Source organism: Sceloporus occidentalis, unplaced genomic scaffold (genome assembly GCF_023333645.1).
Source record: "Sceloporus occidentalis isolate IW3139 unplaced genomic scaffold, rSceOcc1.0.p SCAF_285, whole genome shotgun sequence".
NCBI classification, from domain to species: Eukaryota; Metazoa; Chordata; class Lepidosauria; order Squamata; family Phrynosomatidae; genus Sceloporus; species Sceloporus occidentalis.
Genome location: NW_028317265.1, coordinates 55,020 through 80,626, shown reverse-complemented (window position 1 = coordinate 80,626; position 25,607 = coordinate 55,020). Strand labels below are relative to the sequence as shown.

Below are 25,607 nucleotides of genomic sequence, written 5' to 3'. Positions count from 1 at the left end.
TGCTAACAGCAATCACAGTCCCATCATGCCTAGGTTCCAGCATTTACTGGTTGCCTGGGTATAAAAAGAGTGTGTTTGCTGTTAGAAATCACACTCCTATCATGCCAAGTCAGCCAGTACATGCTGAAACCTGGCTAGCTGCCCCCTTGTGTATTGAGGCTGCCAGCAGTATGGGGTCTGCACTCACAGCCACCCTGTACCAGCATGTATTGGCTGACTTGGGATGATAGGAGTGTGATTGCTAACAGCAATCAGTCTCATCATGCCTAGGTTCCAGCATTCACTGGTTGCCTGGGTATAAAAAGAGTGTGTTTGCTGTTAGCAATCACACTCCTATCATGCCAAGTCATATTGTTGATTTTTTTTGTCCAGTTTTGGTGTGTTAGTTTTAATAAAAGTGTGGTTACACACTAAAATTGGACAAAAAATACAATGCCCAGCCAACCAGTACATGCTGGAATCTGGGTATGCCTGAGATTGCTGTTAACAATCATAATATATAATTTGTTTGTACAATTTTGGTGTGTAACTTACTTTTATTAAAAGTGTGTGTGTGTGGGGGGGTCATTTTCAGTTTCGGCTAAGTGAACCCTGAATTTTTGGTTTTGGTCCAGAATTTTCATTTTAGTGCATCCCTAAAATAAATAGAACTATTTTATTTTTACTTATCCAGAATCCTGAATTTGTAGGCCCAGAAATCCCAGAAATCCGTGAGAGAAAAGTAAAGGTTTTGTGTCATTTACTTTATTTTAATCTGCATATTTTATTAAAGGCCATATAATGAGTGCGGCCCTCGCACGTATACAATTCTGATGAAGTGGCCCACTGCAGAAAAAACTTGGACACCCCTGACATATTGGGGTGTTGTGTGACAGTGACATATACCAGCAGCTGTAAATTGACACCTAAAGTAGGTGTGTGGGGGAAAAATACACACAAAAAATACTGCAAACTTTTAAAAAATGCTGGTGGTAAAATGTGTGCATGCAAAGAGTTAAAATACCAGCATTTGAAATACCCTGAGGTGTCTAGTTTTAAAAATATATGGTTTTATAGGGCAAATTGCATTGGCCGGCTTCAAAGATATCCGAGATAGCACATGGGGACAGAATTACCAGATTTGGAAAAAATGGTTTTGAAATAGCAAAACGCTACCTTTACTTATTGCCCCTTAATGTGCAGAAAAAAGCAAAAAAAAAACAAAAACATAAACATTGGGTATTTCTAAACTCAGGACAAATAGTAGAATCTATTTAGCAGGTTTTTTCATTAGCTTTTATAGAGTAAAATATATTTTTCAAGTAAAAGTTAGAAAGTCCTTTTTCCCCTACATTTTTTACCATATTTTATACCTTTTTTATAGTAAATAATATTATACAATCAAAACAATGACGTCTAAAGAAAGCCCTTTTTGATATGAAAAACCAATATACCGTTTTTGCTCGATTATAAGACGACCCCCCAAATCTTAATATTAATTTAGGGGGAAAAAAAAGAAAGCCTGAATATAAGACGACCCTATAGGAAAAAAGTTTTACCAGTAAATGTTAATTCATTGAAACTATTTTTTTTAATAAAAGCTATGATTGAGAAAAATATTTTGGTTTTATTTCCTTCTATTTTCCAACCTGCCCCCCAGTTATGGACATCTGCCCCAGAAATGCCTATATGCCACTGTGCCCCATGATATGCCTTTTAACCCTCTAAATGCCACTGTGCCCCATGATATGCCTTTTAACCCTATATGCCACTGTGCCTCATGATATGCCTTTTAACCCTATATGCCATTCTGGCACTTAGAGGGTTAAAAGGCATATTATGGGGAAGAGTGGCATATAGGGAGGTTTTAAGGCATTTCAGGAGGCAGAGTGGTGTATAGAGGGTTAAAAAGGCATTTCTGGAGGCAGAGTGGCATTAAGGGTGTTAAAAGGCATTTCACAGAGCACCCTGCCTCCAGAAAAGACTTATGACCCCCATTTAACACTCCCCGCCCCACTTACCGGTACTTCTGAGACTCCTGTCATGTAGCTGGGGCAGTGTGTAGACTCACGCTGCAGCCGGAAGGAGGCGTGGCTAGCAGCGGGGGTTGTCTGCGTGCATCGCGCAGACATTCCCCGGCTGTCAGAGATCATAGTTCCCGGCGCCGGTGCCGCACTGGTGCGGGGAACTCTGATCTTTGACAGCCGGGGAAGGTCTGCGCGATGCACGCAGACAACCCCCGCTGCTAGCCACACCTCCTTCCGGCTGCAGCGGAAGTTGTCTACGCGAATCGCGTAGACATCTACACGCTGCCCCAGCTGCACACCGGGGACTCTGAAGTACCGATAAGTGGGGCGCGGGGGTTGAGACGGGAGGATCCTCTATATGCCACTCTGCCTCCTGAATGCCTTAAACCTCCCTATATGCCACTCTTCCCCATAATATGCCTTTTAACCCTCTAAATGCCAGAGTGGCATATTGGGATATAAGGCATTTCTGAAGGCAGAGTGGCATATAGGGTTAAAAGGCAGATCATGGGGCAGATGTGCATAACTGGGGGGCAGGTTGGAAAATAGAAGGAAATAAAACCAAAATATTTTTCTCAATCATAGCTTTTATTAAAAAAAAAAATACTTTAGATTAATTAACATTTACCGGTAAAACTTTTTTCCTATAGGGTCGTCTTATATTCAGGCTTTTTCTTTTTTTTCCTAAATTAATATTCAGATTTGGGGGGTCATCTTATAATCAGGGTCGTCTTATAATCGAGCAAATACGGTAAATATCTCATAAGGGATGTCTGCAATATTAGTTAAAACAAATAAAAGAAAGGAGATAGACACCTCTGATAGCCTAAAGCTTATCTAAATTTTAGACAGTGCTTTATATATAACAATAGTGCATTATAACATAACAAAATAGGTCCTTAGTGGTTGTGGTAGTAGATTGGAAACAGAGGAAAACCTGTATACACTGTTCCCTGTATTCTTGTGAAATTCAGTTTTTAACTATTTTACTTCTCTTCTTTATGTTTTGTATTTTGTTTGGACATATTATGTTGTTCTGTTTTTCTCCTAGGAAGTACCACCACTTGTATTTCTAATTTTACATTAAATGTCAGTTTTTTTAATCAAAGTAAATATTTAACTTCTTTTTATAGGAAAAAGACACCAAAAGACAGACAGGAGCACCGTTTGAAGGTTTTCCAGGTACTGTCAGTATATTTCGAATTTTATAAAATCTAGAAATGATTACCTGGCACTCTTCACTTCTCTTACCAATGTACATTATATGGGAGCTAGAGGGTTGTAATTGAGTACATTCCCAACAAGCTATTGAAATGTCCTAAGCCTAACAGGAATATTTTTTTAAATTTGGTGAAGATTATCTAAGATCTGGCACCATTATGTTGTTGCAGTGTGCTGAAGGATCATAAGAGTAACTGGGTACAATATACCGTATTTGCTTGATTATAAGACAAGGTTTTTTTCAGAGCAAATTCTCTGAAAAATACCCCTCATCTTATAATCAAGGTCGTCTTCTAATCAGACCTCAAATATGCAATAGTTGTATACGCGTATTGCGTAGATGTGCCCCGCAAGACACCCGGGAGTCTGCTCTGGTAAGTCGGGGGGGGGGGCAGAGTGGCAGCATATCTCGGGGGGGAGGAGGAGGACAGTGGCAGCATATCTCGGGGGGGGGGACAGTGGCAGCATATCTCGGGGGGGAGGACAGTGGCAGCATATCTCGGGGGGGAGGACAGTGGCAGCATATCTCGGGGGGAGGACAGAGTGGCAGCATGTCTATTAAAAAAAACTTTTTCTTTAAAAAAGCACCCAACTTTTAGGGTGCGGCCTATATCCGAGCCAATACGGTAATATTCAGATTTTGAGAGGGTCGTCTTATAATCAGGGCTGTCTTATAATCAAGCAAATACTGTATTTGGTACATTAGGAAAAAGATGGAACTCATTGGTTAGCTCAGCCAAACCAAAAGGCCAGGACGACTTTAAAAAAACACTGGGGTGGGTGATCGCAGAATTATTTACGTGGTGAAGAAAAACCCCTTTACAAGATCTAGTCATGTTAAGAACACTCTTCAGGAGGTATGTATATCATTGTCATAATTTCCAATCAAAGAAGACTTCATGTAAGAAAATACAGAGGGTTTACCACAAAGTGCAAACAACCAGTAAGCCTGAAGAACAAGAAGGTCGTGTTAGACTTTAGAAAGCCTATAAAAAGGCTTCCCAGTTCTGGAACCATATTCCTTGGACAGATGAAACTAAGATGAACCTATTCCAGAAGGATAGGAGGTGACAAATATGGCAAAAGTAAGGGATCAGCTGATAACCCGAAGCATACTAAATCGCCTGTGAAACCTGGAGGCAGTGTTATGGCGTAGGCATGTATGGCTGCTAATGAAACTGGGTCAATGTTTATTGTTGATATTACTGTTGATAAAAGCAGCAGGAGGATTCACAGGCTGACGTACGTGCTTACTTGGGGGACGTGTCCGAGGCTGTTTGTGTGCCAGGAGCTGAGCCGGGGAACTGCATGGAGGAGCTGTCCCGGGTGCCGTGCCGGATGCCGTATCATCCCATCCCGGGTGTCTTCCCCAGAGCCTCGCTGGGTGTTGTCCCAGAAGTCTCGCCGGGGCCGCGTCGGGTGCTGTCTTTTAAGCCGTTCTGGATGCTGTCCCTGGAGCCGCGCCGGGAGTCACGCTGGTTGCTGTGCCGAGAGAGGTGCCGGGGGCCTGGTCGGTAGCCAGGCTGGGAGCAGTACCGGAGCTGCGCTGGGAGACGTGTCCAGGAGCCTGAACTGCCAGCGATTAGCCGGCATCCTGACGACCTCGTGTCTGGAGGGTACGGGCTGCACAAAATGTTTTTCCTCCTGGGACTTACTGTTGTTGCCCTCTCTGTGCCACGGGTCCTCACGGGCGGATCCGATCTACTGACGGCCCCAGTTTGGGGTTTGTATTAGCCACTAAAGAGAGTGGTAAAATCATTTAAGCTCTGCCTATACAATGAAGTGAGCAGAACTTCAGATGCAGTGCAGATAGACGTAACCCCTCTTGGGACCGGTTGATATATACAGATTGAAAAACGGAGATTTGGCGACCCGGTAGGAAACCACTTATGCAATATATGCTTTTTTTCGGCCAACATATGCTGGACATATTTTTACTCTTGACAATTTTTTTTTCTTTTTAACAACTTAATTCAAATAACCTGAACACGAATACATATTACAATTCTGATTTTACTAAGCAATCCTTATTATAGACTGCACCTTTATCAAAACACAGGCTGGACTAACCTGGCATTGAAATTATATAACTCAACATGCCACCTAAAAGCGATAAGTCTGAGAAATCAGACAAAATGGATAAAGGGGAGGAATCTAAGAATATTAATGCAATTAAGTCTAAAAATCTGCAATCAATTAGCACTTTCTATTCCCCTCGCAGTCATCTGACAAATCTCTGCTAGAGCATGGTTCTGACGAAATGGACCTTATTCAACAATCCTATATATCTCAGAAAGATTTATCAGCACCTTTAGAAACATTATATTTGAAAATAAAATCTGACCCGGATAATAATCTAAGAGACTATAAAGAAGAGATATCTACTTTAAAATCAACATTGTTCTCTCATACTGAAGAGATCTCCACACTTCAATCAATAATTAAGGACTTAAAAATACAAAATGATGGTCTAAATATGGAATATGGACCATAAACTAGCAGATCTAGAAGACAGCTCTAGAAGGAAAAATCTGAGAATCAGAGGTGTCTCAGAAGAAATTAATCTTGAGCATTACATTTAAGAACTTTTGGCAATTTATATGGACTCTAAAACCTCTGGTCCATGCCCAATCTTACACAAAAAATATTGACATCATGGTTACCTTTGCTAACCTTTCGGTAAAAGACCAGTTTCTCAAAGAATGGAGGAAGAACCCACAAAAAAATTACGTTTCCATCTTTAATTACGTTTGCGCCTTTCCTGATCTCTCACAAGCTACAAGACTCAATAGGAAGAAATTTGCCAATTATACAGCATGTCTAAGAGAAAATAACATCTCATATGTATGGGGATTGCCTATAAAAATTCGGGCCACCTATAAAGAAAAAGTTTATACATGTTTTGACCCAGAACAGCTCAAAACTAAATTATATAACTGGGTTTTATTAAAATGAAGCTCCTGCCACAAATATAAAGATTTAAAGTTCTATAATTTTTTTTTGTGATAAACAGTAATGATGCTGGTTATTTAAATTTGTATGTATTACAATATAAAGACACGATATTAACACAGACTGTATATTTATGGTAAAGGATTACAGCAACACGTCTAAGCTTGTTTAATGAAATGATGTGCCAGGCAAGTCATAGGTCGTTAAGTGACCGTTTTTTCGTGATGTGCCTGAACCGTCAATAGACGTTAAGGAGTTAAGAAGATTACTTTGTTTCCATTAACTTTACTGTTTAGTTTGGAATAAATGGAGAAATAATTGATATGGGGGGCATTGCTTACTGTATTATATGATTGGAAGCATGGCTTGCTTGAAATGAAATATCTATGAATACCCTTACTTGTCCAGAAAAAGAATAGTGTGACAAAGTCTGGTACAGTGGTTGATGGGCAGTATATACGGCCTGCTTTAGCTAATTGGGCTGGGTGGGCTGGTGCTTCAACTGCCTTATAAAATCAAGGCCAGGATTTACAGCTCATCTGCTCTAATTAGGAGAGTTTAACCCCTTCGCGACCTTTGCCGGTTCAGGACCGTCATAACAAGAAGGTCACTAAATGACCTTTGACGGTCCTGAACCGTCAAAAAATTAAATAAGCTTAAACGGCCTTGCTGCAATGCCTCGATGTCGAGGCATTCAGCAAGGCCGAGATCAGCATCGGGGGCCATGTCTGGCCCCTCCCCGGGGCGTCAACAGCCGCCATACATTGTATGGCGGCGGACGCCCGTTTTAAAAGCGTTTAGGAGGCGATCAACGATCGCCTCCTAAACTTAAATGGTGTCGCTGGAATGCCTCGATCAGGAGGCATCCAGCGACACCAAACACTTACCTCTGGGTGGGCTGTGACTGCTCCGGAGAGCGGTCACAGCCGCCGCTGCCGGTGATCTTCGCCATCAAGCAAGATGGCGGCGGCCCGGGAAATAAAACAATAAAGACGAAAAAGTTCGCTAGAGGGTCTCCAGACCCTCTAGAGAACTGGCTCCACTTGCTGGTTGAATACAGGTACTGCATTCAACCATGCAAGTCAATGGAGCCCAGCTTTCTAATCACTATGTGATTAGTAAAATATTCAAAAAAAATAAAAATAAATAAAAAATGGAAAAAAAAAATAAAAAAAAATGTGCTAACATTTAAAAATAATTATGCAGTGATGTCACTAGATGAACCATCCAGTACCAGCAAAATGTGTAAAAAAAAATATAAAAAAAGTATTAAAAAAATAAAATAAAATTAAAAAATAAAGTTTATTATTTTGAGCAAGTGCTAAAATTTCTCAAAAATCTCAACAAAGAGTTAAAATAAAAGCACTTCAAATACCCAAGGGGTGTCTAATATATAACAAAAATGGCTGATGGGGTAAATTGGAGTGGCCTAGCTCAAAGATAGGGCATAGGTACAGACTGACCAAAATGGAGAAAAAAAGCGCACTTCCCAAATGTGGCATTTTAAATCTGAAACAACCCGACAAACCCATGCATGTCGGTATCACTGCACTCAGGAGATGTTCCTGAACACACATTGGCGTGTTGTTTGACAGTGGCATATACCAGGACCTATATATCTATAACTAAAGTACAATTTGTGCGGAAAAAAAATAAAAAAAATTACTATTACAAAGTTTGACAAAGTGTAGTTGTATAATTGGTGCATGGAAAGGGTTAAAATAACAGCATTTGGAATACCCTGGGGTGTCTAGTTTTCAAAAATATATGGTTTGAATGGGTTAAATTGAGTTAACCGGCTTCAAAGATATTCCAAAGAGGAGAGGGAGGCACAATGACCAAATGACCACCTGAATTACGCATGCCCCAAAAGTAGCCTTTTACCAGCCAAACAATCTGACAAACCCATGCATGTGGGGTATCGCTGTACTCAGGAGATGTTGCTGAACACATATTGGGGTGTTGTTTGACAGTGACATATACCAGCACCTGTATATCTATAACTAAAGTACAATTTGTGTGGAAAAAAAAATAAAAAAAATTACTATTACAAAGTTTGACAAAGTGTAGTTGTATAATTGGTGCATGGAAAGGGTTAAAATAACAGCATTTGGAATACCCTGGGGTGTCTAGTTTTCAAAAATATATGGTTTGAATGGGTTAAATTGAGTTAACCGGCTTCAAAGATGTTCCAAAGAGGAGATGGAGGCAGACTGACCAGATTTGTTAAAAAAGATTTGGAAATCATAAAACGCTGCTTGTACTTATTGCCCTATAACTTACAAAAAACAGCAAAAAAACATAAAAACATTGGGTATTTCTAAACTCAGGACAAGTAGTATAATCTATTTAGCTAGTTTTTTTACTTGCTTTTTTAGGTGAGTAAAAGATTTTTCAAATAAAAGTCATAAAATGTGTTTTTTTTTTCAATTTTTCACCATGTTTTTTTAAATTTTTTTATAGTAAATAAGATGATACGATCAAAATAATGGTATCTGAAGAAAGCCCATCTTGTCCTGAAAAAAACAATATATAACTTATGTGGGTACACTAAATGGGTGAGGAGAAAATTACAGCTGAACACAAGCACCACAAAAGTGTCAAAACAGCCTCGGTCCCACAGGGTACAAAACGAAAAATGAGCCCGGTCCTTAAGGGGTTAAACAGACCAGCCTGGTGCAATTCCGTTACATTCTTATCCCAGCCAAGAAAGCTGCTGGGCAAAACCCTGGTGGTTTATGTTGTTTGGCTGCAGTGTTTTGTTGGGCAGTGGGGAAGCCACCCCAACCTAAAGAGCAAAACCTGTGTTTAGTTAGTGCTCAGAAGGGCAAGGATATTATTTATACCAAAATCTGTATGCTCAGTGGGTCAAGGGCATGCTTGGACTAACATCTGAATATTCCTGGTCACACACTACGTAAGCATAAAAACAGAGCACGCAGCCAGTCATATCTACTGTCAGCTGCACATGATTAGGTGGCTGCCACCTTGTTATCCCCAGTCTGGCCCTGATCAAATGGGAACTATCACAGGCCAGGTCTTCTTCCATTAATTCAAACCCTCCACAGTGTGAGGCTTATAATTGGGGTTTGAACTTTCTGTATAGCAAGCAGATGTTTAAGGGCTAATTTTTAACTGGATATTTATTTCATTTACTTACCTCTTTGGTTGAACAGGTGGATAATTGTCACCTTATTTTCTTAGGCTGAGATAGCAGGTAGAAATGTCCACATAAGGAATTCTCTTTATTTCCCTTGCCATTGGACAAGTTGTAGTGAGATTTAAAAAACATAAAGGAGGGTTAGGAAATGACTGCCTAAAGAGCACTGCTTGCAAAAAAACCAAAACAGAACGGGAATGGAAGCATCAAATAGAAAAGTAGAACTCACAAGCTGTGGTGGCTAAGATTAATGACCCCTTAACGACCAATGACGTACCAGGCGCTTCATGCAAAAATGGTCAGTTAACGACTAATGCTGTGCCTGGAACGTCATGGCATTAAACAAAATTAGAAAACGTTCCACGATTGATTTGACGTGTCTTGCCAAAACTTCTTGCAGACCTATTTAACTAATTATTAATGACAGAAGTAGTTCCAGAGGACTGCAAGTTGGCAACTGTAGTAATACTGCACAAAAAAGATAGTAAGGAAGACTTGGCCAACTATACCAGTAAGGCTTACATCAGTAGTTGGCAAATTAATGGAAACCATGCTAAAGGATAGGATTGTTAAATATCTGAAAGTAAATGGTTTGCAAGATCAGGAACAGCACAGGTTTATTACAGGGAGATTCTGTCAAACTAACAATTTTTTTTTTTGACTGGGTAATTAAAATATAGAATTTATTAAGCCATTCAACACTGTCCCTCGTAGAAGACAGAAATTGCAGTCTTTGGGTTGCCAGAATAGATGAATAGATGATTATTATTATCTTTTATTTATATAGCGCCAACAATCTACAGAGCTCTTAATACAATACATATATTCAAGGGGTATGACAAGACGAGAATTGACAGACTAAGACAAACTGATACATTAGGTGGAGAGAGCCCTGCTCGCAAGCTTACAATCTTGAGGGAATGGGGTGACAAACATAAGGCACAGAGAAAGGGTGAGAGGTAGTGTGGTGGTTGTATCAATGACAAGGAAGTTCTAGCAGCTAAAATGGTATGCTTCTCTGAAGAAGTGAGTTTTGAGATGTTTCTTGAATGTTGGGAGAGAGGGTGAAGCTGAAGGTTCGATGGAAGTAGATTCCATAGCTATGGGGCAGCCCCAGTGAAATCTTGTAGACGAGAAAAGGAAGAGGTGATAAGTGAGGAGGAGAGCCTTAGCCCATGGGAAGAACGTAAGGATCAGTTGCTTATGAGGGCAGAAATGTATGGAGGAGCAGTGTTATATGTTAGCACTAGGATTTAAGCCTAGCAGCAGCATTTAGGGCAGACTGTAGAGGAGAGAGTCAAGACAGTGGAATGCCAATCAGAAGAGTGGTGCAGTAGTCAAGATGGGAAATAAGTGACTGAATCAGAGTTTTTGTGGATTCTTGGATGAGGAATGGGCAGATGCGAGAGATGTTTTTTAGGTGCAAGCGGCAGGATCTGGCGAGGGACTGAATGTGAGCGATAAAGGAAAGGTTAGAGTCAAGGATGACCCCAAGGCATTGGGCCTGGTTAGTAGGAGAGATAGTCGTGTTGTTAATAGTGATAGAGAATTCAGGTAGTGGAGTGAAGATGGAAGGAGGGAAGATAATGAGTTCAGTTTTAGAAAGATTAAGTTTCAGATAGCGTTGTGACATCCATGAAGAAATAGCAGACAAGCAATTGGTAATACGGGACATGAGAGATGGAGAGAGATCAGGAGAAGACGGAGGCCAAATGAGTTGATTAGTTTGCCTAGAGATGAAGTATAAAGAGAGAACAAAAGAGGGCCAAGCACTGAACCTTGTGGGACACCAACCGAAAGTAGAAGGGGTTGATGATGTCTTACCAGAGAAGCTGACAGAGAAAGAATGGTTAGACAGATATGAGGAGATCCAGGAGAGAGCTGTATCTCAAATGCCTATTGAAGCAAGTGAGTCAAGAAGAAGGTGGTGATCAATAGTATCAAAAGCAGCAGAGAGATCCAATAGTATTAGAATGGAGAAGTGACCTTTTGCTTTGGCAGAGAGTAAGTCATTGGAGACTTTTATTGGAGCTGTTTCAGTAGAGTGAAGGGGTTTGAAACCAGACTGCAGAGGGTAAAGGAGGGAATTAGAGGGGAGGATGTTAGTAAGACGATTGTACACAATCCGTTCAAGCAGCTTAGAGGTAAAAGGAAGCAAAGGGATAGGCGGTAGTTAGTCAGACAGATGGGATCTGAGGAAGGATTTTTTAGAATGGGTGTGATTAGCGCATGCTTGAAGGCTGTTGGTACAGTTCCAGATGATAGAAAAAGATTAAATAGGTGGGTAAGTGATGGAACAAGGGATGGACGTAGAGACTTTGAGGTGTGATGGGATGGGGTCAAGGGGACAGGTTGTTGGGTGAGAGGAAGAAAGAAGAGTGGCTATCTCCTTCGGTTGTAAGGGAAAAGGCAGTTAGAATGGGATGAGTGGAGAGAGTGGTGGTGGTGGGTGGTGTAGGAGGGGGTTGTAAAGAAGAGAGGTCTTGTCTAATAGTCTTGATCTTGTCTTTGAAGTGGGTAGCAAGATATTGGGCAGTGAGAGAGGTTTGTGGTGTGGGTATGGAGGGACAGAGAAGGGAATTGAAGGTAGAAAAAAGGTGTCGCGGGTTGGAAGACAGGGAGGATATGAGAGTGGAGTAGTACAGCTGTTTGGCGAGAGAGAGGGCAGAGTTGTAGGTGCAAAGCATGAATTTATAGTGAATAAAGTCTTCGCTGGATTTGGATTTTCTGAAGTAGCGTTCAGCCGTGCGGCAGCACTTCTGAAGAAACCATGTGATTTTGGTATGCCACGGTTGGCGTTTCAATTGTCGGGGGTAACATTTAGTAATTGGAGCTATGCTGTCGAGGGATGAGGCAAGTGTATTGTTATAAAAAGTGGCTGCTGCATCTGGGCTTTAAATGGAAGGTAAAGAGAGGTTCTAGTGAGGCAGTTGGGTAATGGTATTATATGGTAATGGCCTACAAATATGAGGTGAGCACTGTAAGTTTGTTTTGTTAGGGGTTAGCACTGGAGAAAAGGTTAGAAGGTGGTGGTCAGACAGAGAGAATGGAGAAATGGAGAAATCTGAAAGGGAGCATGATCTGGAGAAAACCAGATCAAGTGACCAGATCTCAGTGTGTGTGTAGGTGAATTAGTCCATTGAGAAAGACCAGAAAAGGATGTCATGGAGTATGGAGCTAGCAGAGTTGTTAGATATATGTAAAGGAATGTTAGTCATCCATAATAAGACATGGTGATATTAGGAGAGAGGAAGAAAGGGAGCCAGGCAGAAAAGTGGTCAAAGAACTGTAAGGTAGGACCTGGAGGGCGATATATTACTGCAATTTGAAGAGAGAATGGAGAGAAAAGACAGATTGTGTGAACCTCAAAGGAACAGAATGAGAGGCTTGTTATATGCTGGAAGGTGCAGTGAGGTGAGAGGATGATGCCTACACCACCACCCTTTTTGCCATCAGGCCTAGGAGTGTGGCTGAAGTGTAATCCTCCGAAGGAGAGTGCAGCAGACGCGCTAGTATCATGGGAGGGGATCCAGGTTTCAGTAAGTGCTAGGAGGTTGAAAGCATGGGAGAGAAAATGGTAATGTATACAAGCGAGTTTGTTGCATACTGAGCAGGCATTCCAAAGGGAACAGTTAAAGACTGGAAGGAGTTTATGGTTGGAGATGATAGGGATAAGATTGTTTAGGTTGCGCATGTTGGTTGAGTTTAGTGGTTGACAGTGATAGGAATAGGGAAGAATATGTGAGGGACAGAAGTAGCAGAGCAAACACAGGCAGGTTTCACATATAAAGGTTTAGTGTTGAAGTACTGGGGTAGCTGTGAAGGTGGAGAGATGGAGAGGGAAGAGATTTGGGATGGTTTAATTAGTAATGGGTAAAAAAGTGATCGGAAGAGTTGGCGCCCTCTACTGGCAAGTTTAAATAGATCGTTATTCACTGTCTATGTATTAGGACAACGCAGGGGCAACGCGGGAAAATAATTCAGTTGTTGGGAAGATGGAGGAGTGTATTGCAGGCTTTGAGGGCTGTAATATAGAGTGTTAAATACAGTTAAAGTGGACAGGGGCAGTAAGAGGGCAGATATAGGAGATAATGGGTTAGTGGAGCAGAAAGATAGAATCAGTGACAGATAGATCAGTGAAAAAATGCTACATATTTAAGTATGGGCATTTCTAGGCTATCAAGCACAGATAGAAAAGGGTAATTCTGGCACAGAAACGGGAAAATGATAATAATACAGAAAACAATAACAGAATTATGGAGATCTCTTGGTCCACTCTGTATACCTTGTAGCAAAAGTTTGCAAGTGTGCTTGGGCTTCAGTTGTTGTTGGGAAGGTGGAGGAGTATATTGCAGGCTTTGAGGGCTTTTAGCAAAAGTACCACTGGGATTAGTATTGGGACCAGTACCTGTAATATTTGTATTAGTAATATTACATTACTTAATGGTATGGTATATCTCTGAGTCTTAATGGATTTGGTATATATTTTTGCAAATGATACAAAGCTCTTCAACAGGGTAGACAAATGGTAAATGATTTAAGTAAGTCAGAATAATGGTCAAGAGTGTAGGAGCTGCAGTTTAATATTAATAAATGTAAAATAATGCACTTGGGTAAAACTCCCAAGGCAGAATATACCATTGGGGCGCTGTTCTGTTAGTAACAACAGTAGGGCTGAAACAACTAATCGATATAATCGATAATGAAAATTATTGACAACGATTTTCATTATCGACAAGTCGAATCGATTTTTATCGATTAGAAAAAGAGTTTTTTTCAGAGCAAATGCTCTGAAAAACTCCTCTCCTTATATAATCCGACCTCAAACAGAGATCGGATTGTAACACTAGAATCCAGATCCCCTGCAATGCTGCAGGGGACCTGGATTCCCCTCACTGTCAGCCGGTGGGTGTCCGTGCGATGCGCACAGACAATTTCTGCCTCCCCCCTTCCGCTTCCGCTCCTACGATGCAGTGGCAGCATCACATGATGTAGAAGCCCCAGCGAAAGTGAATGGGAGTAACGGAGGCTGTCTGTGCACATAGTGCAGACCCCCACCGACTGACAGAGAATCGAGGTCTCCTGCAGAGGATCATCCTCTCTGTCAGCTGGTGGGGGGTCTGCGCGATGCGCACAGACAGCCTCCGTTACTCCCCTTCACTTACGCTGAGGCTTCTATGAAGCTGCGGTGAAAGTGCCTGTCAGCAACAGAGGTTCACAAAACACCAAGGAGTCGGGAGAGAGGCAGAGCAGTGTATGGGAGGGGGGAGGAGGCAGATTGGTGTATGGGAGCCACCCTCCCATACACCACTCTGGCCCCTCCCCCTCCCATACACCACTCTGCCATGGAGGTGGCAAAGTGGTGTATGGGAGGGGGGAGGAGGCAGAGTGGTGTATGGAAGGGGGGAGGAGGCAGAGTGGTGTATGGGAGGGGGGAGGAGGCAGAGTGGTGTATGGAAGGGGGGAGGAGGCAGAGTGGTGTATGGGAGGGGGGAGGGAGGCAGAGTGGTGTATGGGAGGGGGGAGGGAGGCAGAGTGGTGTTATGGGAGGGGGGAGGGAGGCAGAGTGGTGTATGGGTGAGTAATAGTGGTGTATGGGAGGGGGGAGGAGGCAGAGAGGAGTAAAGGAGGGGGAGGAGGCAGAGTGGTGTATGGGTGAGTTATAGTGGTGTATGGGAGATATAATGAATTTCAGGGTAGCAGAGTGGCATATGGGGGTGTAATGAATTTCAGCGAGGCAGAGTGGCATATCTGGGGGAGTTAGAGTGGTGTATAGGTGGAGGTAGAGTGGTGTATGGGGGGTATAATGAATTTTCAGAGTGGCATATCTGGGGGAGGCAGAGTGGTGAATCAGGGAGTATAATGAATTTCAGGGTGGTGCAGGGCATTTATGGCGGGCGGAGTGGCATATCAGCATGCACAGTGGCATATAGGGAGGTATGAGGCATAAATGGGGGCGAGTGGCATATTGGAAGTTATAAGGCATATCAGGGGGCACAGTGGCATATAGGGGATATTAGGCATATCAGGGGGGCATAAGACATATCTGGGGTAAAAGGTATATCAGGGGGCTCAGTTGCATATCACTGGCATATAAGGAGTATAAGGCATATCGGGGGCACAGTGGCATATCAGGGGGCACAGTGGAATCTTTGGCATATAGGAGGTATAAGGCATATCTGGGGGCACAGTGGCAAGCTGGGGGTCAGATGTGCATAACTGGGGGCAGTTTGGTAAATAAAAAAATATAAACAAGGCTTTTTTCTCATAGTTTTTAATATGAAAAATATTTAACATATGAATTAATACTTACTAATAACTTTGTATTAAAACCTAGTTTGAGAAACACTGTGTTTGGGTTCTTGTAGATTTTATTATGTCAGTAAAATAAGAAGGTGAATAGAGAAATGCCATTGCGATAAAGAGATGAAAGTGTAAATTGTAAGTTTTTTTTATTACATTATTTTAAATTTAAAAAAATGTGCATTTTTTTTATCCGATTAATCGAAAAAATAATTGGCCAACTAATCGATTATTAAAATAATCGTTAGTTGCAGCCCTAAACAACAGAAGAGAGGGAATCTCTCTGATGATTTATTAGTAAGCAGACAATGTAATAAAAAATCTCAAAAAAGCAAGCAGGGTTGCATAGGGAGAGACATTAGTAGCAGGAAGTAGGAGGTAATTATGCCACTTACACTATAGGTTTGTGTACAGTCCTGGAGACCACATCACCAGAAGGATATTGACACATTGGAGAGAGTTTCTGTTTCTGTTATAATAATTGCAATCAGCCAGCAAGGGGAGAAAGACCCTGCTGAGGCTCTCCTATCCTCAAGTGAACTTCTGGTAGGGGGTCAGCAGATCTTGAATAATGGTGTACCTGTGCTTGCAGCAAGTGTCATTACACACAATCAAACGGCAGGAAGCCAGCCATGCTGTCAATACCTGTATGACCAAATTGGCGTTTTGCCACATGTTTTAAGGATATACTGGTACGTCCTAAGGGGACTCAGCAGGTTAAGACATTGAAGGGTCTCTGGACCTTATGAATGAAAAAGAGAGAATACGTTGTCACAAAGTATCCTGTAGCTCCCACATTTTACTATTTACCTTATTTTCCGGCGTATAAGACGACTGGGCATATAAGACAACCCCCAACTTTTCCAGTTAAAATAGAGTTTGGGCTATACTCGCCGTATAAGACTAACCCTCTACCCAGTATACAACAACCAGCCAATCACGGCACGCGATGTACCTTACTGTTCAGGGAGTGGTTTGGCGCCCAACTAAGATGGCCGAAAGCGACTAAGGCTTTGCTTGTGCCCTGTGCCTCTCAAAAACAGATCACAGAAACTTACAGTCATGTGAAAAAGATACACCCTCTTTAAATTCTATGGTTATACATATCAGGACGTAATAGCAATCTTCTCTTCCTTATCATTTCTAAAAATTGGGTAAATACAACCTCGGATGACATATTTACTCGACAAAAAATAGAGCTAATATGGAGAAGCCATGTGTGAAAAAATAAAGTACACCCTTACTGCTTCCATATTAATTATGATGCTAAGTAGCAGGAAGTTGTTTGATTAATTGATCATCAGCAAGTATGACCACCTCTATAAAAGCCAAAGTTTTAGCAATTTGCTGGCCTGGAGCATTCAAATGTGTGTTAACACAATCAAAGCAGTTGTTGCTGCCCATCAATCTGGGAAGGGTTATAAGACAATTTCCAAACAATTTAAAGTCCATCATTCTACAGTGAGAAAGAGTATTCAAAAGTGGAAAAAATTCAAGACAGTTGCCAATCTTCCCAGGAGTGAACCGCCCAGCAAATTCACCCCAAGGTCAGGTTGTGCAATGCTCGGAGAAAAAAACCCCCACAAGAGTTACATCTCAGACTCTACAGGCGTCAGCATGTTAAATCTTCACGTTCTTGACAGTACAATTAGAAAAAAACTGAATGTGTATTGAAAGAAAAAGAAACATGGCAGAACAGCTTAGATTTGCAAAGTTGCATGTGAACCAACCACAACACTAATGCAACAATTTTTTTTTTGATATGTTTGGCCACAATGCACAGCGCCATGTTTGGCAAAAAACCAAACACCGCACAAACACCCTATTACAACTGTCAAGCATGGTGGTGGAGGGATGATGATTTGGGCTTGTTGTGCAGGAATAGGACCTGGGAACCTTGCAGTCATTGAGTCAACCATGAACTACTAGATTTGAATGTGAGGCCATCTGTCCGACAAATAAAGCTTGGCCAAAATTGCAACAGGACAACGATCTCAAGCACACCAACAAATCTACAGCAGAATGACTGAAAACTATAAGAATCAAAGTGTTGTAATGACCGGGTCAAAGTCCAGACCTCAACCCGATTTAAACTCTGGCAGGACTTCAAGAGAGCAATGCATAAACCAATGCTCAGCTCAATAAACTAAAGCAACGTTGTAAAGATGTGTGCCTATATTCATCCACAATTATGTGAGAGACTGATAAAGTCATAGAGAAAACTATTACATTAAGTTATTGCTGCTAAAGGTGATTCTATAAGCTATTGAATCATACAGTGTACTTTCACACATGACTCCTCCATTTTGGCTTTATTTTTGTTAAATCATGACACACTGTAATGTGTCATGTGTTTTTGTTTATCTGAGGTTAAATTTAAATAATTGTTGGATCTGCTAAGGAACAGATGATTTTTATTATGTCCTGATATGTAAAACCTTAGTATTCAAAGAGGTTGTACTTCTTTTTTACATGACTGTACCTCAGCAAAACTGGAAATGCAGGTGCACAGCTAAGGGCCCACAACCCCAAGATATGGCTGACATATTTCAGAAAAGAGGGAGGAGATCCAAAGTGTCAGAAAAGCCTGAAGCTTTCACCACACTGTTGAACGTACACGACCAAAATAACTTTGACGACTTGATCGATCCATCAAGTGGATCTGCAGACCCACCATTATCGACAAGATTGAATCACGCCAAGACCGCAAGGCGAGGGGATTGGTGGCCTCAGAAGCTGAAGTCCACAAGCTCCATTCTAAACATAGAGACAACAGGTCTCGACAATCAATCTTACGGATTCGAGGAGTGCCTGAGACAGTACACCACTTGGACAAGTTGTTTTACCCCTTATGTCTTCACGCTTTTACCTGATCACCCTGAATCTGAGCTAAAAATTGACAAAATACTTAGGGCACTATGCCGAAACCAGGTCCAGGCAGGAGCCCAAGAGATATCATCACCAAGCTAAGTGCTTTAAGGGAAACCAGGTTAGAGCCAGAAAGTGACAACATTCAAATATTCAACAACCTGGCGGCCTCAACCTTACAGATGAGGCGAATGCTGAAACCTACCTTGATGTACCTGAATGATAACAATGCCAGGTACCACTGGGCATTCCCCTTCCCACCTGAGATAGAAAATCTGATACTGAAAGAAAGCAGGATTCATGGTGCGACATCGTTGGATATTAGCCCATCTGACTGTAGGTGCAGGCCAGCACTCCATGTGACTACAATCGGATTATCTAAACTTAATTCTATTTCGACATTATAAATCCTTGGAGATTTACCGAGAACTTTGTAGACGCTTCTACCCCCAGCATGGGGGAGAGCAAAGCATCTTGTTCTCAAGGATGGGTAATTTACATCACACCCACTGAGATTCGATGAAGATCACCTTAGGAGACCCTACAGACAAGGAGCAACAGCTTTCAACAGAAGGGAAACCTTCTGCCATCTGTTGATGACACTTGGTAGATGCCCTCTCACCTATAAGCAAGAAGTAGAGAATCTACAGAAGCAAGCTAACTATGAGAACAAAGACAACATCAGTGCCTGACCTCACAAATGCTCCACTGGATGAATGGGCAAAAAGTCTCACAGAAACACTTCAACATCTTGTTAAAAAGCCTTCCCAGGAGAGTGGAAGCTATTCAAATTGCAGAAGGGGGAACAACTTCATATTAATGTCTTGTGTATTTAGAATGCAATGCAATAAAAGTCTCTGTTTGTGTAATGGTCAGGTGTCCCATTACGTTTTTCCATGCACAGCATCTTAGCAGTTTCAGAGCTATGATTGGGCTGAACATCAAGTGCTGACAAATTAATGATACATCACAAGAATAAACAGATCATGTCGCAAAAAAATCAAAGCAGTAGTTATCTGGATGAACATGACAGACTTTGCATATGTTTGGTTTCTTTTCCTTCCTCTCCAATTCCTTTTTATTTTCTTCTTTCTTCTTTCCATTTACTTCAGTATAGAGGTTGAGAAGATGAGAATTAAGCTTAGACTGTGTAACTGTGCAGGTGGGGTGTTCTTGCCTCCAATGACCTGTTGCTATCCTGTTTATGCTGCATAAATCACAAACTGTGCAAATAAGCTATTTTTTTATTTAATTGATTGTTTTTATTTTGTTTTGTTGTTAAACCCTTTCCTTACCCTAAACCATGGCCTCTAAGCTTAGCCGGTTTTGCTGAAATACCTCAATAACGAGGCATTTAGCAACACAAAAAATAGTCAGGGGCCCTGTATGATTGCAGGAGCGATCACAAGCGCCAAAGTGAGTGACATGCTGCCTCTTACTTTTTATTTGGTGCAGCCATTTTGTAAGAGTTCCTAGAGGGAGCCCTTCTGAGAGCTATGCAATCAACCTTGCAGGTGAATGTAGTACCAGCATTTTAAACGCCTTGGAATGTCTAGTTTTCAAAAATATGATTTGATAGGGTATAATGATGTCCCAGATGAGGATATATGTTAAAAATGATGTCAAAATTCCAAAAATGCGTACCTCTCGAATGCAGCCTTTTAGCCTCCAAACAACCTGACAAACCTATGCATGCATGTATGTACTGTACTCAGGAGATGTTGCTGAACATATATAGGGGTGATTTTTGGCAGTGATGTATATCAAGAGTCATAAATACATACCTAATGTGTTTGGGGAAAAAAATTACTACCGCAAACTTTCACTAAGGCTGGTTGTAGAATTAGTGCATGGAAAGAGTCAACGTACCAGCATTAAAATACCCTGAGGTGTCTTGTTTTCAAAAATACATGGTTTGATGAGGATAAATTATATTGTCTGGCTTTAAAGACGTCCCAAATAGGACATGGTTTGATATGCCTAGATTTGGGAAAGGGAAAAAATAGCTACTTGTAATGATTGCCCTATAAGAAAGTAAAACAAAACATAAAAGGCATTGGGTAAATTATGTTTAAAATTAAAGTCAGAAAAGGTAGGTTTTTTTACATTTCTGTCATTTTATTATTTTGTTTTAATAGTAAATTAGATCAAGAATAGAAAGGTTGAACTTGATGGACTTAGGTCTTTTTTCAACCTTATGAACTATGTAACTATGTATAATTTGATCAAAATGATGGTATCTAAAGAAAGCCCTTCTTGTCCTGGAACATGAAGTAACTTGTGTGAGCATGGTGAATTAGAAGAAAATTACAGGTAAACACAAACACTGCTGAAATGGTACTCCATACTGTGTACAGGGGACAGGGCACTGTGTATGTTAATTACCTAATCACAGATGCAGTATGTGGGTTGTAGATGAAGGAGTGTTAGAGAATGCATGGTGGATTACCTGTCTGATATTAGAACGAAAAACCTCTGCTGTATCAACTTTCAGATGTGTAATAACTGTAATTTGAACTATTGAAGATATAGAGAGGTTTAAAAACCAAAGCTAGGAGAAGATAGACATAACATAATATGTAAAAGAGAAGTGTATTGGAGTTTCCATTTAGAAACAAGGAAGCCCAGGGCCATGAATATTGAATATGATGTATTGCATTTCTTTCTGTCTAATGAGTCTGTGTGCCTACTTTCCGCGTGATTTGACAGGGATTGCTTTTCACTCTGTGTATACCTTGTTTTTGTAATGCATCGATTTATTTAACTTACAGTTTTGTTGTTATAGTAGTGAATACAGTATACTAATTGGAGATCATTCTGCAGTAGGTTTATAACCATCATACAGCCATAGAGAGAATTTTTCGTAACCTATACTCGCGCTTTATTGAGAATATAGAAGACCTAAAAATATCATGCCTAACGCTCTAAATGTGTAAGGCTATGCAGTATCCCCAGACTTAACATGTATTGACTGTACATGAAGGAGGACTCCTTGAATTGATTTGAACCCTTGCCTTTTTTGGTGTATACATCTTAGATCATGTACAGCAAAAGTGAGTACACCCCTCACATTTTTTATATTTTATTATATCTTTTCATGTGACAACACTGAAGAAATGACACTCTGCTACAATGTAAAGTAGTGAGTATACAGCCTGTATAACAGCATAAATTTGCTGTCCCCTCAAAATAACTCAACACACAGCCATTAATGTCTAAACCTTGGCAACAAAAGACCAGGCATGTCACTCAAAATAGTCAGTTAACAACAATTGACATGCCAGGACCATCATGACTTTAAACTGGTGTAGAAAGCAATCTACTTTCTTCACCCAAGCTGCGAGAGACTTTGCCACTCGGAGGATGGTGGTGCATCCTATAAAAAAAACATTATAAAGTTTCCAAGAGGAAAAAAAAAAACAGCAACAAGATGGGTAGCCTCTCCAGTTCTCAGAGTAAATGTGCTCCTCCAGGGAAAAGGGTCTCCCAAAGAACAATAACACTTTATCGGGACTGAGCATATAGTATATATATAGCCAGTTTACCAGGAAAGGATTACCATAATTAACACATACCACAATAACAAGTAATTACCCATAAAGAATAAAGGGATTAGGGAACTAACACTTTATAATGTGAGTCATTCTGAATACATATACAAGGTTAAATACCACAAAATATAACAAGTCATTATAATCCTTCAATGAGGGTCCAGCATTTGTTACATTATTGTTTAGATGTCATTTGTCTGACCGGTTAGAGAACTACCTCTAAGAAAATAATAAAAGTGGATTATGGATGGGCACTGTCTTTTTTTTCTGCTTTGTTTTTAGGTTTCCAGGGTGGCATGCCTGGTGGGAGCAGCATGCCTGGGATGGCAGGAGTACCTGGTATCAGTGAATTACTTTCAGATCCTGAAGTGCTGTTGGCAGTGCAGGTAAATTTAGTCAACTAACCTTGGGTGTGTCAGTGATATTTTTCATAGCTTGGTTTAAAGTTAGAGGAAGGAGTAAGAGTATTAATTACTTGAAGCACATAATCCTCTCTACATTTACATATTGAAAAGTCAGAAGATGTGTATAAGGGCCTAATTTTCATAAGAAGTGAATAATAATGAATATAAATGTAAATATAAAGTACTTCCCAAATGACTGCAGCTACCGTAAAACACGCCTCCTCAGGGTGTAAAAATGTAAATCACCAAACCATTGGAGCACTTGTACATAAGGGAAAAAATAAAAAACAATAATAGTGCAATATGTTGAAACCAAATGTGTAATATAAAATTCACTCACAAACAAACTTGGCTTCTTCAATTACCAAGTGACAATTCTCCTTAGGAAGCCATAGGAAATTGGTGAAACGCGTAGAGAAGGACACTAGATTTGCAGACCTTGCTTTTTTACCGGATGATCATTGGACTTTTAAAGATTTGAAACTTTGATGCACAGCCTTTTATGTTGTGCTACTACCTACTGTAAGTGCATCCTGATTTCTTAAAACATTTTATCCAAAGATACTACACCATTGTAGTTTACTGTTTTGCGGATTTTAAGAAGCCATTAAACAGAAATTTTATTTGAATTCTCTGATGGGTCCGATTCGCCAAGTTTGTTTGTGAGTGAATTAATTTCATATCACACATTACACATTTGGTTTCAACATATTGCACTATTATTGTTTTGTTTTTTTTTCCCTTATGTACATGCTCTCCAATGGCTTGGTGACAGTGAAACGTCAGACCAGACTAGAGTTCTTTTTAAACACAATCAGCAGTTAGGTACAACATGAGTCCAATATGTCAACCCCTGGTGTCATAACCTGTCTAGCATCTCACATTTTTCTATTGGACAGTTTTCCCACTGCATTGTCTTAAGTGCTTTAAGAAATGTTTTATATAATGTTGTATGTGTATTTTCTCAACAGGACCCAGAGGTGATGGCTGCATTCCAAGATGTGGCTAAGAATCCTGCCAATATGTCAAAATATCATGCAAATCCTAAAGTGATGAGTCTTATCAACAAACTTTCCAGTAAATTTGGAGGCAATGTGTAGCCGGATCCCCATATTAAACAATACTCTGATACACGCTTTACCTGTTGATTATCATGATTATTATTATTATTATCTAATGACTGTTAGGGCATAACACCAGTTGCTATTTATATATTTCGGAAGTAAAAATTAATTGCTTGTTAAGTTTGAATTCCTCTGGTTTCACTGGGATATGATTAGATGAAATAATGAATATTGATTATTGTGTTCTCTGATAAATTTTGCTTTCAGTATCACTGTTCTGGTTACAATAAAATAAAAAATAACTGCATATGTATTTTTTTTTGTTTTTTTACATTTTACTTGCAAACTCTCAATATCATCAATAAATCTACTGGTGCATGCTTAAAAGTGTAGTAATGTTACCCACAGTACCCATTCAGGAAAAGGATATAGTGAGCTTGTAAATGACAAGTTCTCAGCATCTAAACTATTTTGAACTGGCACAGGGAGATAGAAGCATATTTGGGTCAGTTAAGCGGGACGGGAGGGAGGTGGGATATAGGTATATGTGTTTATATACTCTATGTATGCGTGGATGTGTACTTTTGTGTGTGTGAGCATGGATGTGTACTTTTGTGCATGAAGATGGATGTGTTATTGTGTGTATGTGTGAGTAGGGCTGTGTAATTGTATTAGTGTGTATGTGTGAGCAAGGGTGTGTAATTGTGTGTGTGAGCGGGGGTGTATAATTGTATATGAGCGTCCAGGGGGTGGAGCACTTTTTGCAGGGTTTGCCAAGACCTGAGGTGAACGTGAGGAGGAGGCTGTAGGAGGGGGAGATGAATGATACTGGAGCAGAGGAGGGGAGACGAATAATAACAAGGAGATACGCAGGAGAACTGCATCGAGGAGGTAACAAACAGATGGTCCTGGTTTACCTAGGCTAGTCTGTGAAAAGCGTCCTACCAAGGAAGAGTGAGTTTAAAACGAAGATGGGTAGGGACAGACTAGATGCAGGAACGACTCCTTTATGGCCAGTGAATTCTGTAGAGAAGCTTTCCTGTAATTTATGATGCTGTAAAAAGTTTGACTATACTTGTTGAAGCACCCAAACTATAATAAGGAAGAAGAGAGAAAGGAAAAGAAAAGAAGAAAAAAAGAGGAGGAAATTGACATTTGACTGTTACAAGTGCTGAATAAAATCTATACCCAAATACTATGTTATACATAAGCTAATTGGTTATGCTGGAAAGCTGAAAACTATCTTACGATAAAGTAAGAGACATCAAAGTGAAAAATGTATTACATCAACAATTGATGTTTATAACCTCTATATGGCCCTATGTATTATATTAATAATTGATGTCTATAACTTATATATGATCTTACTAAAAGACCCAGCCTGGGTAATTGATATAATTTATCTGAAGACTCTATACCCTATATGAAATATTTGAACCTCCCCAGCAGATATAACACGTCTATCTGAGTTTTTGCCCCAGGAAGGGGAAGGAGAAAACTAAAGAAGGTCTGAAAATGGTTTCTAAAAGGACTCAGGATTACAAACAGAACCCTAAAAAAGATAAGAAGCAGGATTCCAAATCAGATAAGAGGCTATCAATATACTTCTCGCCGTACTCAAAATCAGAAGAGTAAACTTAACTGATAGATACGGATGGCTTCGACCAAAACGAAATGGATGATGCTGGCTTTATGACAAATAGTTCATGGCCAGAAGCTGCAAATATCACACAAGATTTTCTGAACTCAAGGTTAGAATCTCTTCTGGGGAAGAAAAAGGATGAAATATCCTCTTAAACATCAAATATAAACTATAATATTGAGAAATTAACTGAGAAATGTATCAATATTGAAGAAAAGATAGAAGGAATAACTATGCAAGCTAACTTACAGAAGGATCAAATAAGAGAGACGGAAAAGAAAATAGGCCTCCTGGAAACTAAGATCAATGATATGGAAGATAGAGCTTCTCCAACTTGAGAATTAGAGGGATTCCAGAAACAGTTATACTAAATTAGAAAAATTAATTGTTTTTTTTTTTTTTATAGGCCTAAATTTGGCTGAAGGCCATAAATGTG

General features: G+C 40.3%; 1 protein-coding gene across 1 annotated transcript in view; it reads left to right on the top strand.

Moving 5' to 3' along the window:
- The window catches only part of LOC149275464 (hsc70-interacting protein-like), a 124,478-nt gene extending 100,913 nt beyond the window's left edge, over window positions 1-23,565 (top strand). The window contains exons 11-14 of the mRNA XM_089504703.1: window positions 3,140-3,188; window positions 4,082-4,084; window positions 22,344-22,447; window positions 23,437-23,565. Of these exons, the coding sequence (XP_089360829.1) occupies window positions 3,140-3,188; window positions 4,082-4,084; window positions 22,344-22,447; window positions 23,437-23,565 (285 nt within the window). The remainder of the gene's footprint in view (window positions 1-3,139; window positions 3,189-4,081; window positions 4,085-22,343; window positions 22,448-23,436) is intronic.
- The last annotated feature ends 2,042 nt before the right edge of the window (window positions 23,566-25,607 follow it).